The sequence below is a fragment of the Emericellopsis atlantica genome (assembly GCF_019669845.1).
Source record: "Emericellopsis atlantica unplaced genomic scaffold F5Z01scaffold_3, whole genome shotgun sequence".
Lineage (NCBI taxonomy): Eukaryota > Fungi > Ascomycota > Sordariomycetes > Hypocreales > Bionectriaceae > Emericellopsis > Emericellopsis atlantica.
The window spans coordinates 405,048-421,003 of NW_025764705.1; the positions used below are offsets into that span (position 1 = coordinate 405,048).

Below are 15,956 nucleotides of genomic sequence, written 5' to 3' on the forward strand. Positions count from 1 at the left end.
GCCCAAGGATCGTCACACCGGAACTCAAGATGGGCTGGGTGATTGAGGCGTTCCCCAAGATGAAGTACTGCGTAAGGTATGACGGAGAGAAAGAAGGGCGGATTTGAGACATAGGCGCTGCCCGACACACTGAGGCTGGCTGCGATATTCTGGGAGGAGCCAAGCCTTTGTTTGGAAAAGGGGCACGCCTCAACGTCAGGCTTTCTGCGCTCGGGTGAAATATAGAACGGTGCTAGTACACGTGCTCTGGTAGTGATCTAGTACAGAGGCATATCTCGTCTCCTCAAGGGCTATCTTTCTTTCTTTCTTTCTTTCTTTCTTTCTTTCTTTCTTTCTTTCTTTCTTTCTTTCTTTCTTTCTTTCTTTCTTTCTTTCTTATGATGTATATGAGTACGTAGTGGCGAATGGTCGGCATTGTCTCACATCACAGCCTTGAGACATTCTGGATGTGGCTCACGCATTACGAGCACTGGCCCAAGTGCCTTTCGCCGCTTGCAGAGCTACAAGTCGAGATTCGAATGACGAAGAACGGACAAACACACTCCCAAAGGCTAGACTAGAGCGTATATCGATCTCTCTTGTTGGCAAGCAAGGATCTTTTGTTTTGATGATGGGGGTCAAATCTTCACAAAAAGGCAGGCTCCGCATCCACCATAAATCGCGAGGATCATCGAGCAGGCATCCGTTTAGACAGCGTTGACTTAGACAGGCGAATTCTAAGTAAGCAGCGGCATCGTGAGCAGCGTGCATGATGGAATCAGGCCGTGTCGTTGGCGCATGTTGAGGCGAGTACGCGCGCGTCCGTCTCAGCGCTTGCTGGGGAGGAAACCAGCCGTACCGCAGTGCCAACGTACACATGGGCGTGTTGCATTGTACGTAGTACGGAAATGTCAGCAGGAACCTGGTGAGGGTGGCATACGCGAGTCAAAGTCCAAGGCGGCGCGCGGAAAGGCGTGGGGTCGCCGCCTTTCTAGATGCGTAGATAAAGCCGGACGAATTCATGCAATCCACTCCTGGTCGCTCGGCGTCCACAGCGGAAGGAGGGGTGGCTGGCCCTCGGCCTCTGCCCGATAGCTCAAGCCTTTTCAGTGTGAGTCAATCATCAATGAGGACGGCAAGAAAATGACAATGACATTCCACTGAGGTATGGGTGCCGGGGACACGGCGAGCAGCATTGTCTGTTATTCTTGCTATGGCTGTCTTGGGCAACTCTCGTACAATACCTGATCATGTTGTGGCCTATAATACCGGTGCTAGTAAGCTTCTCAGTCTCCGACTGAAGATGTGATGTCACCGGCTCACTGCACTGAAGCTCGGCACAGAGCTCCAGACTCCAGTCCCTCTGAAAGCTTATTATGCAGGACATGGGCGCGCCACTTGCAGAGGACAGGAGCACATGGTCACCGACATGGAGTTGCATCATCGCGGGATATCAAAGTCAGGTAAGTAGTGCAGGGAGCATCGCTAGAGTCTCATTAGCCCTTGTCTTTTTTTTTTTTCTTTTTTTTTTCTCGTCTCGTGAGGGCCTCGAAGAACATGCAGACTTTCACATGCAGCTCTCGGCGACTGAGAGTCAGAAGTCGCCGGAAAAGCTGTAGGACATTCGTTTCAAGCCGGATGGGCCGACGGCACTTGGAGATGAATCAACGCCATCAAATTTGATAGATTTTGCTCAGCTCGATGTTGGCGCGTCGACGTCAGGCTGAACGCTTCGAGCTTTCGGGGCTGCCGATTTGAACATGTACAAGTACAAAGCAATGACCGGATTGGGCGAGGTGAAGTACAGTGCAAGGCATACCCGTGCACCGCCAAGCCAAGACGAGGACTGGTTGGTCCACTCAGAAGCCACTCTTCACAGGGAATAGGCGTGTTAACACTGAGGTAATGGTTGCCGGGCTAATTGCTGTCGGCAATGTTGACTGCAGAGTTTTTTTTTGTTTTTTTTTACGCTTCGCTTTCTCTTCTTGCCCAAGTTTGGGCCTGGGAGGGCCAAAGTTTGGTGCGCCATTTGAGGTGCATTGGCTTTGGAGGGGCGCCCGTTAGAAAATGCAGCGTTGTGGAGCGAGGAAAGACCCTGAACTCTCAGAAGAAATGCTACTGCTGCCTCATTCGGTACTAGTAGGTACCTTCCTCTGGTACGTACCTTCGACAGCGGCAGGAGTGCACCTGACCTGTTCCGTGTCCGGCAGCTCTTGCTCCATCTGAGCCTCCTCATCACCTTGCAGCAGCTGTTACGAGCTACCTGACGTAGATGCTTCGTGAGGAACGCCTACTAGTAGTATCTAGTGCTTTGTTAATCTACAAACGACCATCGATGGCGCTCCTGAGCAGAATACCACATTGTAGCCGAGGATCTTCACCGAGCTTCAGTTCAAAGTCTGCAGTATCAACGGCAGGAACTCGAGTCTTTGACGGGTGCCGCTACATTGGTAGCCCCAGAAGCCGCTACAGTTGCCCAAACGCCGCCCGGCCCCGCCTCCAAATGGGTCCGTCAACCTGCAAGTCTTTTCTGCAGAGTCAGTCAAGCAGCCTCAAGCTATAAAAATCAGAGAGCTCTGACAGAGGAAGCACACTTCCAGACTTTCGTCGCTCTTGTTCGCCACGCCGTCAACCTCGAGTCAGTTGTTGGCTCGGTGTATGGCGCCAGCAGCATTCCATCGCTTCGGTAGCTCTTGGGATCGTCTGCTTTCGAATGGGAATATTGCTGCGTTCGGCCGGCTCAAGTCCATGTCGACTTGATTAGTTCGAGTCGAGGCTGTCCCAGCCCAGCTCCAGCCTGAGATCCAAAGCTGTCCCCGTGACGCCTCCAAGCTCCATCCATGACACGGCGCCAGGGGTCCGGCACCCCCCAATTCGCTATTTTGCCTCTTGGAGCTTTGCTGCAGTACCGTTCGTGACAAATGGAGTTTGGCAGCGCGACAGAGCTCATTCCCGAGCTCGCCATTGGCCAGCCGAGCAGGTCTGGAGCTGATCATCAGGTGTGGTGTCTCCTCTCACTCTCTATCTCTTGGTACAGTCTCCTCGCATCCATCCATCCTTTTGTCCTTTGCTCCCGAATCGTTCCCGTTGCTGCTATTGCTGCCTCTGGGGAAATCTTTTGTCATTCTCGTGCTTGATTCCTCATCATCATTCATTCTTCCTCCCATCATCCTTCAACCATACATACATCCCTCCACCCATTGTCATTCGCCACGATACTCCAATCCATTGAGGTTGCGCCCCGATCAGTGAAACTCGTGAGCACCGTTGACATTACCATCAATTTCTGAACGAAATCTATTTTCGATCCGCTGAAGAAAGTTGCTGCAGCTTCAGAGTTCCGAGAGCTTTGTCCAGAGGATCAGAGCCGGCAAAGCACTTGGAAATCTGCCATGCTCCAATAACTTTCTAGCCAGCTGGTTTATACATTTTCCAAGAGACCTCCAAGGACGCTTCATTTGCTATTATAACACTTTTTTTTGATATATCCTTAGATTTTCTGCCGTGGTCAACCGTCCGCTGCTCTCACTTGATCTAGACATTCCTACTTTGCTTCATTCATCCTTTACCCACATTGCACAATTTCCCACAAAGGGAACTCCGATCACAACATGCCTCCTCGCTCGTCGTTAACATCGTCTTTTGCCTTGAATGACACCAAGGAAGAGGTTCACTGCCCCCTCGACAACCAAGATGGCTCAAAGTGTCGTAAGAGATGTACTGGTGTAAGTTGGCTTCTTTTGGTCAGTCTGCGAGAAACGTCAATTGACAATTCGTCAGGAAAAACGATATCGCTCCATGCAAGAGCATATTCGTCGTGCCCATCAGGAGCACTACATTCCCAAGCTTCCTGCTACAGAGGAGAGCTTCTTACTGATGATCAACACACCACCATCAGAATCGCGCAACAACAATTCCAGCTCATCCAGCGGCCAGGGCTTCTACGACAACTCGGCATATGCTTTTGACGAATTGAGCAATAATCCAGCGACACCACGCAATTGGGACGACATTGCTCGCCTTGAAGGTACCGCCAGTGCCGCTGCTGCACTTGCAGGCCTGGGGGGCTCATATGACAGGGACTCTGCCGACGGTGTAAGTCAAGACTATCGATAAGCACACGCATATCATCATCCATTGACACTTGCCAGGATCATTATTCGCACATTGACAGCAGTGCCAATCGGCCCAGAACCAGTGTCGAGCATCCGACTAGGCTACCGGGCATCGAGCACATTGGCGACATTCGAAGTGATCCGTTTTCGAACCAAGCCCGAAGACCCATTTCAAGCATTCTCAACCACTCGCCACCGAACCGCAGCTCGACCCTCCCCCCATCAAACGGGCCTCTCGGTCCTAACCGTGGACGAAAGTCGTCGGTCAGCAAGAAGTCACAACATCGCAAGAAGCTGTCGCGAGAAATCGCTCACGACTGGCTGCACAGGGTGCAGAACGAGGACAGGCCTTTTGGATACGATGGCCGCCCTTACTCTGCGGAACCCACTGCCCTCGATCCCTCGCGTATGCGTGGACAATCGAGAATCCACGAACTGCTCGAGGCAGCGTCAATGAGTGGTGATTTAGATGATAGAACATCGGTACGTCATCTAGGACACCAGCTATTCGCCGCATGTGGCTAACAAGATTCAGGTCCCAAGGTCACCAATTTCGAACGACAACCGCGGTTCGTTGCCTCCACTGGCGGCCTACCCACAGCTCTCGTCCAACAACTACCAGGCATCGCCTCTGCAACAGGCCCTGACGCCGCCGTCCAACACACATGATATCATGCCCTTCCCCTCCGTCGAGGACAGCGACCCTTATATCGGTGGCTCAGCGCTGTCGGACTCTTCGCCGACCTTGACAGCTCGCAAGCCATGCTTGTACTGCAGCGCCTGCCACAGCGCTGCCGACGTCAACAAATCCTATGCCTGCACAGAATGCATCAGTGGCTTCTGCAGTGCTTGTGTCGAGGTGCTCACAAAGGAGCACGGAGAGCGAAGGCAATGTCCCCGCTGCAACACCATCGGCGGGATGTTCAAGCCCATTCAACTCGAGATCAAGATGAGGTAGATGAACCAGGCCGGAACAAATGACCGACTCCCCGGCTCGCGCAAGGCACTCATCGTTCTATGGCGCTTGGGGGACCTTTTGATACTTTTTTTCTGATTGCTCATGTTTGCATGTTGCTGTTTCTGGCGCTATTGTTTTCTGACTCTGTCTGGGTAGGGTTTTTGTACTGTACTCACATTGTTCTTCAGCGTTCATGGGGGCGGCGTTTGATACTTCATATTGGACATAGGGAAGCGAGCAGCGACTTGGCTCAGGCCATAGCACTACCACGCCCGGAAAGCGCTTCATTGGGCGTCGCTTACAAGCTCGCATGTTGTTGTTAATGAATATAGTAGGACATTAGAATCACACTTGCTTTGCATATTTATATTCCGTCGCGTTTGATATGTCCACGCTGAGCTGATCATTTCTTTCCTTCCTTCTCCTTCCGCAGGAGCATGTCCCTCACTGCCGATCTGGCGTTTCTACTACCACCTAGTTTTGGCCCCTTTAATACTTCTTCCGCACCGGCAGCAGCAGCCTGGCCCTGTTGTCCCGCTGCGACGGGTTTCTTCTTCTTCGCTTGCTTTCTCGCCATGTCCTCCATGTACTGCTGCTGGAACTGGGCCGCGAGGCGTTCATCTGCGTCGCCTTCTTCCCCTTCTGATGCTGCAGCTGCCTCGGACGTCGGCATGCTGTACACGTCCACTATCCGCATTAGTCCCGCTGTTGAGGTTCACAGAGGCATCAAGGAAACTTACGTCTGTTCTCGTGGAGAAGCTCCTCGACAAGTTTGTCTCGCGCTATATCATCGCTTCCTCGCCTCTTCCTTCTCCCTCCCCGCCATGGTTTTCCGTCCGGCCCCAGCTTGACCTTCTCGGGTCGCTCGGCTGGTTGCGTGCGAGATGGGATCTCGGGTATCGTGGGGATGTCGACTTCTTGGACTTCGGAGGAAATGTGCACCTGTCGCGCGGCGCTTGCTTGCGACGCCACTTCAGCGGTGGCAGTAGGCTCGGGGGGCGAGGCAGGCTTGGGACTTGTATTGCGATTGGCGAGGCGAGACTCTATGAAGTTATTCCTTTATGATTAGCCCAAAATCAGTTCCAAAACAATCGCCGGACACGGATGAGGGGGGAACAAACAGGTGCCTATCATCGAGAGCCTGTGTCAGGCCTGTCTGGCGCGTGAAGCGGTCTGCGATGCCCGCCACGGGAACGACGTCTGAGTCCTCTCCACGTAGCACCAGGGCTTGCGATGGCTCGTCGCCCTCGGGTTGGGTTGTCGCGCGAAATTTGACGCCGCGTAGCCGCGCCCTCGCGCGCGCCTTTACGACTCTGTCGGCCTCGTCGGCTTGCCCATCTTGAAAGAAGTCGGCTGCGGAGGCGCGCTGCGTCGGTGGCGCGGGTTGTGTATCGCCGCTGTCGTCTTCGTCTGGCGCACGTTGTCGGTATTTGCGCTTCTTGCTTGGGCGAAAGCGTATCGTTGAAAAAGCTGGTTCTGACATGCTGTGTGCTGAGTTGTGGTCGAGGAAGTTGCTGGTACCAGTCGCGATGACAGTTGCGATGCGAATGCTGCTAGTTGTACCGGTTCGGGATCTCACTCTTGTGAGTAAGGTAAGCTACTACTTGCTGGGATGCGTGCATGTCGCAATGGCATTTGTTCCTAATTTGAATTCTCGAATCTACTCTCCTTATTTGTTCTAAATTAATTTACGTCTTAAACAGTGCACACGTTCATAACATTGCGTTGTAAGCTCACTGACGTCGGTCCTTCTAATATGGGTCAGTGTCTGCGGTTGACGTTAACTTATCTCCCACTTCGCCTTTCAACACCTCTCCAAGACAACACAACCACACAAGCACAGGAGCCCATATGATACGACAGATGGCCAACAATCTAGAACGTGTATGGGGCCATCCAAGATCATACATTTACCAGGGCTGACGAGAATTAGGTAGGCTTCGTGGCCCATGGAGGCAAAGTCCAGGGTATGTGGTATCCCTAGATCTCTCTCAACGTGCGTTGACTGACGTCACGCCAGGTGTTGGATTTCGGTATGTCTAGATGAATCCTTGAAAGCTTCAAGATGTAAAGCATGTTACATTGGTAGGTACTGAGATTTGGGACAGATACTTCACCAGAGAACGCGCTCAGGAATATGGCATCACAGGGTGGTGTAGAAACACCACGGACAACAAGGTATACATCCTCTCTGACGCTTGGCAGCCAGCCCAGGATTTGCTGACAAGACCAGGTGGAAGGTGAAGCTCAGGGCCAGAGGGACACACTCGACAAGTTGCTGAAAGACATCGACCAAGGTCCGCGCGGTGCCAAGGTTGTTGATGTGACGACGGAGAGGAAGGATGTCATTGAGGGAGAATCTGTCTTTGAAGTCCGCCGCTGAACGCCTCGACTCATGCTATGATATCCTGAAAAGAAGCCCACAGAAACACGCAAATAAATAAATAAAGGGACTCTCAAAACCCCCTCCCTCGTCGTTTGATGACAGGTTTCTTCACTGCGCCTTGCGTGACAAACTTCTTGCCATCGCCGCCAATCTTCTTCTTCACGGTGCGCTCTTCCTCAGCATGCTTTCGCTCCTCGTCCCTGCGCTTGTCCTCCGCCATCTTGGCCTCAATCTCCATCTTTCTGTTGAACTCAGTCTCGGTGATGCGCTTGTCCCGTACAGAGTACCCTTTCTCCTTGATGGAGTAGAAGACACCTCCCAAGTCGGCCAGCCAATGCGGGTCGACTGCCGTGACTGTGGAGACGAAGACCTTGGATGTGAGGATGAGTTCGTGGTACACAACATAGTCGGGCGGATGGCCCGCATAGAGGGCACTTGTGGGATGTAGCTGCACGGCCAGGTTGGTGCGGAGATTGATGTACTCACCCGAGCCCTTGTACTTGGCAGCTTGGTGGTAGTATCCCGAGCAGATGGCCTTGCGAATGAGGTCCCAGTCCATGCCGCAGCTGATGAGCTGCATTTTCTGCATCTTGACAATGTCGAGTAGCTGGTCGCGAATCTCCTTGGCTCGCCGCAGCGACTTGGGGTGCAGGAAGTGCTTGACACACCAGTTGTCGGAAAACCCATTGGCTTTCCATGCCGAGTACACCTGCAAGTACGTAAGATGGTCCGACTCGTGCACCCAGAACTTCTCGCGCTGCGCATCTGCCTCGTCCTGACGCTCCTTGGGGCGGTAGAAGACGCTCGGGACCGAGAGCATGGATACGATTGTGATCATCTCTTCACTGCAGCCGTATTGTTCGGCCGTGATCAGGAGCTTGGATAGAGAAGGATCCATTGGGAAAGCACTCATCTTGCGTCCCAAATCGGTCAGCTCACCAAGATTGTCCAACGCACCCAGTGCCCAAAGGTCGAACATGGACGTGAGGATGGTGTCCTGGGGCGGCGGGTCCATAAAGTCAAAGTCCAACAAGTCCTTCACCCCGAGCGACTTGAGCATGAGAACAGTGTTGGATAGGTTCGTTCGCTGAATCTCGGGTATGGTCTGTATGTAGAGCTCCTCCTTGAACGCCTTCTCAGTGTAGAGACGGAAGGCCTTGCCGGGTCCTGTACGTCCTGCACGGCCGGAGCGTTGAGAAGAGTTGGCTTGCGAGATTGGGGTGATCTGGAGGGTATCCATGCCCATCTTGGGGTTATACACCTTGAGCTTGGAGTATCCCGCATCCACCACATACTTGATACCGTCGACTGTCAAACTGGTCTCAGCAATGTTGGTAGCGACGATGCATTTCCGCACACCGGGAGCTGCTCGATCAAAGATCTTGGCCTGGAGATCAGCTGGCATCTGACTGTAGATGGGCAAGATCTCGAGCTTGGGCGGATCATTCAGCGCATCGAGTTTCTTCCGTACTTGTTCGCAAGTGACCTCAATGTCTTCTTGGCCGGTCATGAAGACAAGAATATCGCCTTGATCCATCGACACATGGATAGCCAACACTTGCTGCACGGCTTGCTCAACGTAGTCCTCCACCGGTGACCGATGAAACATCACGTCGACAGGGAACGTTCGCCCTGGGATGGTGAACTCGGGCGCGCCGCCGAAAAAGTCCGAAAACCTCTTTGCGTTCATTGTGGCTGAAGTGACAATGAGTTTGAGATCCCGTCTTCGTCGAAGAATCTTCTTCACCAGACCCATCAGGATATCGGTGTTTAGTGCGCGCTCGTGGGCTTCGTCCATGATGATGCAGGAGTATCTGTCCAGGTCTGGCTCATTGAGCGACTCCCTCAAGAGGACACCATCAGTCATGTACTTTACGACGGTTTCCTTGCTCGTGCAGTCCTCGAAACGGATGGCATATCCAACAGTGCTTCCCAGTGGTACCTCCATCTCCTCGGCCACACGTTTCGCTACACTCATAGCAGCCACACGACGCGGCTGTGTACAGCCAATCATGCCCTTGTCGCCATACCCGTCCTCTTTGAGAAACTGTGTAAGCTGCGTTGTTTTGCCGGAACCCGTCTCGCCAATGACAATGGTGACCTGGTTTTCGCGAATCACCCTCAGCAGATCTTCACGAACGGCGAACGCCGGCAAGAACTCTCGCTGCTCTCGTAGCGACTTTGTTTGACTGAAGTTGCTCGAGCCCTCGCCCTTTTTCATGTGCGTGCTGAATTTATTTCCCTTGCGCTCGCCGCCGGCCTTGTCTGCATCATCTTCGCCGGCCACTGGCAGTGCGCTGTCGCCATCCTCTTCCTTCGCGCCCATGATGTTGCCCAATGTGGTGCCGGCCAAGCTCGTTGCTTGCTGGGCCTGCCGTTGCCGTTCTCGTTGCTGTCGCACCTCCTTGACCAATTTGCTCCCTTTGCGACTGAACACGGCCATGTCGCTTTGGTAGTCCCTGACCGCCGGCACCGGGTCGACTTGCTTTGTGAATACGTGACGACCGTCCAAGAAAGGCGGTTTGAGGTCATGGACCAGCAGATGAATGCGGGTGCCCTCCTCTTCGTTGAAGTCTGAAGCCATGTCCCTCCTTTGCGCCACACCAGAGACCAGCATTCGATTTGTCTCCCAGGCATCGTTCTCTCTGTTCTTCTGCTCCTTCCACGCGTCGTATCGATTGTTCATCTTCTCCGCCTTTGCCTTTTCCGTTTGCTGTCCCTCCCAGGCGGACGACTCGTAGGAGGCGAAGGGGTTGTGAGTGTCGTCGCCGAAAGCATGACCTCCAAATTCATCGCCACCGTACCAGTCGCGGTCGAGGGCCTTTGAGTCTTCGTCGTCGGGTTCAGGGACGTCATTCTCTCGACGAGGCGTGGGCGCGTAGCGAGACTGCGCCCTAGGGGTTGAGCTTCGCGATCCATTCTGGTAGCGGGAGTCGGGGCGCGTATGCTCAACACGCCTCCTTTTCGCGGGGTTATACCCATCGTAGTCGCGCTCGTCACCCATCCTACCGGCGATGAGCTCTTTGGTCGCCTGTGTAAGGAGGGTCGGTAGATGATGCGGCGAGGGAAGCCAACCAACCCAGACAACACGCCGCGAGGTTTTGCCGGCGCAGATCAGCACCGACAAATGCTTATCGATAAACCCCACCATAAAACTTTTGGAGGACTTGGGAATTTTCCAAGAGCGTAACAAACACCACGCTGGCTGTGGACTGACTTTGGCCCAACTCAGCCAACATGACTTCGATGATCACGGCGGCCCAATGGGTCCCCAGGGGATTCGCCGCGCCCTTCCCTACGAAATACACCTTTGACGAGGAGGAGTTTGCGCGCATTGCCGAGTTGGCCAAGCTGAAGCTTGACGATGCAGAGGAGGACCTCGAGGAGGCCCAAGAGAAGGAAGCGGGCAAGAAGGGAGGAAACGACAATGGCGATTCGTCGATGGAAGTTGAAGATGCCAAGAAGGGAAAGCAGGAGCAAGAGAAGGTCAAGTGAGTGCAGCGCATGCCAATATTCCTCAAGGCCAGACTAACGCTGTGCAGCCTCGACGACGATGACCTGAAAGAATACAACCTCGACAACTACGACGATGAGGACGATGCGCCTGGACAAGGCGAGAGCATGGGAATCTTTGGCAACGTCAAGAACCTGGCGTACTACGAATCCAACGCCGAAGACCCCTACATCACCCTCAAGAACGAAGCAGGCGAGGACGACGAGGACGAGGACCGCGAAGACCTCCAGATTCTGGCAACCGATAACCTCATCCTCTCGGCCAAGGTGGAGGACGAGCTCGCACACCTCGAAGTGTACGTCTACGAGGACGCAGCCGACAACCTCTACGTGCACCACGACATCATGCTGCCCGCCATCCCACTCGCGGTCGAGTGGCTCGACATGCCGGTCAACAAGGCCGGTGTCGAGAAGGACGCGCGGGGCAACTTTGTCGCCATTGGCACCATGGACCCCGATATTGAGGTCTGGGACCTGGACACCATCGACTGCATGTACCCGAACGCCATCCTTGGGCAGGGCGGTAACACAGAAGAAGAGCAAAAGGACAAGAAAAAGAAGAAGAAGAAGTCCAAGAAGGCGAACGACGAGTTCCACGTCGATGCCGTGCTCTCCCTGGCGGCGAACCGTCAACACCGCAACTTGCTCGCCTCGGCATCAGCCGACAAGACGGTCAAGCTATGGGACCTCAACACCACAAAGTGCGCCAAGTCGTACTCATACCACACCGACAAGGTGTGCTCCTTGGCATGGCACTCGGCGGAACCCACGGTTCTGCTGAGTGGTAGCTACGACCGCACCGTTGTGGCCGCAGACATGCGTGCGCCCGACGCAAAGGCACCCCGATGGGGCGTCGAGAGCGACGTCGAGAACGTCCGGTGGGATCCCCACGACCAGAACTTCTTCTTCGTCTCCACCGAGAACGGTGCGGTGCACTACCACGACATTCGGAATGCGCCCTCCGACCCCACGGCCACAAAGTCCGTGTGGACTCTGCAAGCGCACGACGAGTCCGTGTCGTCGTTCGACATCAACCCAGTCATCCCCGGCTTCATGGCCACCGGATCGTCAGACAAGACGGTGAAGCTGTGGAACATTGACGCGGCAGGGCCCAAGCTCGTCGTGTCCCGTGATCTGGACGTGGGCAAGGTCTTTGCCACCACATTCGCGCCCGACGCTGAAGTCGGGTTCCGCCTCGCTGTCGCTGGCAGCCACGGGAGCATGCACGTCTGGGACACCAGCACCAACGGCTCTGTGCGCCAGGCTTTCGCGCACAGGGTACCGGAGCAAGGGGAGAAGAAGGAGGACCGCCTGGTCGGTGTGGAAGAGAGTGAAACGGACAGTGACAGCGAGGAAGGGGCCGAGAACGACGAGGAAGAGGATGATGACGACGACTCGATGAGTGACGCTTGAAGCGTACGACCTACCATATAGAAGGGTTTCGATATTCCCCAATGCCGCACAATTTGTCAAGATTCAAGAGCACCTACCAAAACCGGTTGAAATGGCCATCGATATGTGCACTGAGTGATATGTCGACAAGAGAGAGACCCAAGGCACTCGAGCCGGTCTCGCAGCTCCTGTGGTGCCGATGGTGATGCCGCAAGCAGGGGTAGTAATAGGGTATTTCTCCACACTGGGAGAAGCCTTGCAGATAAGCTTAAATGTTTCCCCACAGACGTCGGGGCATGTCCGACGCGAGCATCTGATGGCTTCTTCGTCATGTCGTGGAACACTTGTGTCAGGCAGCGTGATCCTCTCATCAGATCCTCTGCACCCTGCTGTCATGGCTACTCTGTCCTTGAACGCAGGTAAACAGACCTCGTGACGCGGGCTCGACGACGAGTCTCCTCGTATACACCCGTAGTGTTCCTGTAGGCAGGATGCGCTTGTGATCGGACCCAACTTCTGTCTCCGACGTTTACCTCCTCATGATAGGCCCTGTCACTGCCGGCTGCACTGCTATCCACCATTAGAGATAGATGCTGCGCTCCTCCTCACCTCATCCCAGACTCGGCCATGGGCTAGAGATAAGCATGACCCAGATGTTGGACGAGACAAGAAGGTCGCCAGGCGATGAACGTTATCATCAAAGGGACCTGGTGGTATACATGTAGTCTTTGCCGATAGCGGAGTCGGCGGTGAGGTCGTTTGCACGACTCGTCCGTAGAAAGTACTTGTAGGCATTCTGTGCTCCCTTTGAGATCGTCCACATTCACCCAGACGATATCGTACCTATCAACATGACGCCCCAGTCGCTTGTCCTAGCCGCGTTGGCTCTTGGAGCCTCAGCAAAGGGCCTCGTAGCTCGCAACAAGAGCGTGAGTCCCCATTTCGAAGCTGTCTCAGAGTATGTAGACTCGATCGAGGATGATCTCTGGAGGATCAACAAGGAAATCCACGACAATCCTGAACTGGGTTGGGAAGAGGAGCAGGCTCACGAGCTCTTGACTACGTTCATGGAGTCGCAAGATGGATGGAAAGTCGAGAAAGCCGCGTCCAATATCAGCACAGCCTTTGTCGCGGTCTTTGAGGGCGACAGCGATGGTCCAGTCGTGTCGTTCAATGCTGAGTATGGTGAGTGTATCAGCTGGCTGTAAGCCAACTATCGTGAAAGCATCGTCGACTAACAAGAGCAGATGCCCTTCCTGACCTCGGCCACGCTTGTGGGCACAACCTGATTGCAACCGCTTCCCTGGCCGGCGCGCTGGCCACAGCCAAGATTGTGAGAGACGAGAAGCTCCCTGGCAAGGTTATCCTGTTCGGCACACCCGCTGAAGAGAGTCTCGGAGGCAAGATCAAGATGCTCGAGGCAGGCATCTTTGAAGACTATGGTATCGACGTCTCCATCATGGCACATCCTTCAACATCCGACACTCCCTATGCCATCACTTCATCGACGGATCGCTTCGAGGTCGAGTACTATGGCAAGGAGGCCCATGCCAGCGCCGGGCCGTACGAGGGCATCAACGCCCAGGATGCATTGGTGCTTGCGTACAATGCGATTTCCATGCTCCGCCAGCAATCGCTGTCGACGGATCAGATCCACGGCATCATTACCTCTGGAGGCTCGAGGATCAACGTCATTCCTAGCCTGGCGCAGGCCAGCTTCCAAGTCCGCTCGGCCAATGAGGATCAACTGAAGGCGTGGACTGACCGGCTCATGAACTGCTTCGAGGCTGGCGCACTGGCGACCGGTGCAAAGCTCAAAGTCACCATGAGGCCGTATGGCTACGCAAACATGGTGACGAACGATATCATGGCCGGGTCGTACGCTGCCTGGTTTGAGGGTCTTGGGGGCACATTGCCCAACCCCGTGACGGACAAGCTTCGGTCACCTGCTGGCAGTACTGACCAAGGTGACATCTCGCATGCGTTCCCTGCCATCCATCCATTCTTCGCAATTGTGACGGCAAACGGCACTGCGCCGAGCAGCGGAACGCACACGCCTGCATTCGAGGTCGCTGCTGGGAGTCGTCCTGCGTTCTACCGCGCCATCAGGGCCGCCAAAGGTCTAGCTGGTGTTGCGGTCGACATCTTGACCAAGGACGGGATGCTGGACGAGGTCAAGGAGGAGTTTGAGACCATCGAGTTGTCCAAGAGAATGGCGTTGGCTCTGCGTGGATAGGCGGTGAAAGGTAGTTAGCTCTTCAGTCATATGCCCTCACGCCAGCCCTACAGCATCGCAATGCCCGCATCGTATTTCGGAGTTTTACTTTTGACTCTAGCCCCAGCGGGGGATGCGCGAACCCGCACAAGCGATGGGGACTGTTTCTCATCTCAGGCAAGGCGATCGATCCACAGCGAAGACAGTTGAAGAACAGAATCAAGATGCGACCAGAGACGAGGACGTGGCTGCGACGAAGAACAGTGTCTGGTAGCGAAGATTATTTGTTTGTTTTCAAGGCTCTTATGTTTTCACGAGATGCCATTTCGAACGAGGAAGCATCCTTACCATTGACGCAAGAAGACGACTGCTTTGAGATCCCCAACTTATTCTTAGCTGCATCTGCAAACTTCAAACACCTCCAGGAGCCTGAAACAAACATGTTCCCGGTAGTCAGGGGGCGTTGGCACTGCGCGCCAATAGGATCGCTGCATTGTTTCGCCCACCAACCGCACCTTCACTTCACACTTATTCCAATCAATGCAACTGAGAAGCACTCCACGATCTTCGAATGCTGCTAGCTGAGGTATCGGCTGTAAGGATCGGCTCAAATGGAGAGGCATATAGAGGAAGAAGAACCACAACAAAAAAGGGGGTGAGTAGTCTAGAAGACGACAAACTTTGCTCGGCGCGAACCAAGCTCCAGTCGATGGACTGCCCAAACACAAGTGCCACGACGGCAGCTAGTTAGTGCAGGTGACGGCCACCACCATCGATGCACCAACAACTGCGCCGGTTCTGCTGAGCGACTCAGGTGTCTGGCGCATAATGCAGTCGTCGTGACCATGTGCAGTTCCGCGTGACAGCGTGATCTGGCATTGATCTGGTAACGCATGCGCAGAGTAGAGATTTTGCGTGTAGTCTAGTTACACATGTCAATACAGCCTCGCCTCGCCTCAGTGGTTGACCGACGAGCAAACACCAACATGAAGACGAAGTCGTCTTCAAAATTCTAGTTGGTGCCAATCGAGGTGGCGCCCTGTGGTGGTGCGGTGGAAAGGGACCAAAAGTGGAAACTCCAAACAGGCGGCAAACGCTAGCCATTTGGTTTGGCCAATCGCAGAGGCGCCTGCCGACAGGGAAACTCTTCACCACGCTTGTCGCCGCCAGGGGCCGTTGGGCTAACTAAGGCTTTAGTGAAGGCTCCGGCTCAGGCACTCGCACTTTTGGTGCGATCCAATCCATCTTATCAGCCTGGCTTGCCGCTCCTTCCTGTGCAATCCTTCACTTGCTACTCTTGCTCTCCTCCGGAAGGTGCTGCTGGTTCATCAATTGCGCGCAAGTCCGTCCGTCCCTCTTGCCATTTCGATTCTTCCATTTCATTTTTTCTCACGACCG

The 15,956-nt window shown here is 54.3% G+C and overlaps 6 protein-coding genes across 6 annotated transcripts; 4 read left to right on the plus strand and 2 right to left on the minus strand.

Annotated features, from left to right (window-relative positions):
* Positions 1 to 3,167: 3,167 nt before the first annotated feature.
* Positions 3,168 to 5,271, plus strand: F5Z01DRAFT_311960 (uncharacterized protein). Its single transcript, XM_046258953.1, has 4 exons — positions 3,168 to 3,704; positions 3,760 to 4,074; positions 4,131 to 4,577; positions 4,630 to 5,271. Exons 1-4 carry the CDS (start codon positions 3,591 to 3,593, stop codon positions 5,050 to 5,052), a joined length of 1,299 nt encoding a protein of 432 aa, XP_046121884.1. The 5' UTR covers positions 3,168 to 3,590; the 3' UTR covers positions 5,053 to 5,271.
* A 133-nt stretch (positions 5,272 to 5,404) lies between these two features.
* F5Z01DRAFT_644722 (uncharacterized protein) lies at positions 5,405 to 6,743 on the minus strand. Its single transcript, XM_046262795.1, has 3 exons — positions 6,174 to 6,743; positions 5,793 to 6,109; positions 5,405 to 5,739 (listed from the first exon to the last, which is right to left on the minus strand). Exons 1-3 carry the CDS (start codon positions 6,533 to 6,535, stop codon positions 5,456 to 5,458), a joined length of 963 nt encoding a protein of 320 aa, XP_046121885.1. The 5' UTR covers positions 6,536 to 6,743; the 3' UTR covers positions 5,405 to 5,455.
* A 172-nt stretch (positions 6,744 to 6,915) lies between these two features.
* F5Z01DRAFT_670619 (acylphosphatase) lies at positions 6,916 to 7,435 on the plus strand (the record flags this gene model as incomplete). The annotated part of the gene is made up of 5 exons (XM_046264588.1): positions 6,916 to 6,936; positions 6,986 to 7,019; positions 7,073 to 7,085; positions 7,161 to 7,230; positions 7,286 to 7,435. 5 exons carry the CDS (start codon positions 6,916 to 6,918, stop codon positions 7,433 to 7,435), a joined length of 288 nt encoding a protein of 95 aa, XP_046121886.1.
* Positions 7,436 to 7,508: 73 nt separating this feature from the next.
* F5Z01DRAFT_670620 (P-loop containing nucleoside triphosphate hydrolase protein) lies at positions 7,509 to 10,442 on the minus strand (the record flags this gene model as incomplete). The annotated part of the gene is made up of 1 exon (XM_046264589.1): positions 7,509 to 10,442. The coding sequence occupies one exon, from the start codon at positions 10,440 to 10,442 to the stop codon at positions 7,509 to 7,511; it is 2,934 nt and encodes a 977-aa protein (XP_046121887.1).
* Positions 10,443 to 10,627: 185 nt separating this feature from the next.
* On the plus strand, positions 10,628 to 12,627 carry F5Z01DRAFT_717673 (WD40-repeat-containing domain protein). The gene is made up of 2 exons (XM_046266543.1): positions 10,628 to 10,929; positions 10,981 to 12,627. Exons 1-2 carry the CDS (start codon positions 10,676 to 10,678, stop codon positions 12,362 to 12,364), a joined length of 1,638 nt encoding a protein of 545 aa, XP_046121888.1. The 5' UTR covers positions 10,628 to 10,675; the 3' UTR covers positions 12,365 to 12,627.
* Positions 12,628 to 13,049: 422 nt separating this feature from the next.
* On the plus strand, positions 13,050 to 14,579 carry F5Z01DRAFT_733485 (aminobenzoyl-glutamate utilization protein B; the record flags this gene model as incomplete). Its single annotated transcript, XM_046266740.1, has 2 exons — positions 13,050 to 13,528; positions 13,591 to 14,579. Exons 1-2 carry the CDS (start codon positions 13,195 to 13,197, stop codon positions 14,577 to 14,579), a joined length of 1,323 nt encoding a protein of 440 aa, XP_046121889.1. The 5' UTR covers positions 13,050 to 13,194.
* Between the last annotated feature and the right edge of the window lie 1,377 nt (positions 14,580 to 15,956).

What these genes read in the sequence shown, in the direction of transcription:
- F5Z01DRAFT_717673 (XM_046266543.1), top strand. Translation starts at nt 10,676, where the DNA reads ATGACTTCGATGATCACGGCGGCCCAATGGGTCCCCAGGGGATTCGCC. An exon ending in CAGGAGCAAGAGAAGGTCAA is followed by an intron (nt 10,930 to 10,980) that starts GTGAGTGCAGCG and finishes AACGCTGTGCAG; the next exon opens with CCTCGACGACGATGACCTGA.
- F5Z01DRAFT_311960 (XM_046258953.1), top strand. Translation starts at nt 3,591, where the DNA reads ATGCCTCCTCGCTCGTCGTTAACATCGTCTTTTGCCTTGAATGACACC. An exon ending in GTCGTAAGAGATGTACTGGT is followed by an intron (nt 3,705 to 3,759) that starts GTAAGTTGGCTT and finishes ACAATTCGTCAG; the next exon opens with GAAAAACGATATCGCTCCAT. An exon ending in ACAGGGACTCTGCCGACGGT is followed by an intron (nt 4,075 to 4,130) that starts GTAAGTCAAGAC and finishes GACACTTGCCAG; the next exon opens with GATCATTATTCGCACATTGA.
- F5Z01DRAFT_644722 (XM_046262795.1), bottom strand. Translation starts at nt 6,535, where the DNA reads ATGTCAGAACCAGCTTTTTCAACGATACGCTTTCGCCCAAGCAAGAAG. An exon ending in GCTCTCGATGATAGGCACCT is followed by an intron (nt 6,110 to 6,173) that starts GTTTGTTCCCCC and finishes CTAATCATAAAG; the next exon opens with GAATAACTTCATAGAGTCTC. An exon ending in GCTTCTCCACGAGAACAGAC is followed by an intron (nt 5,740 to 5,792) that starts GTAAGTTTCCTT and finishes TAATGCGGATAG; the next exon opens with TGGACGTGTACAGCATGCCG.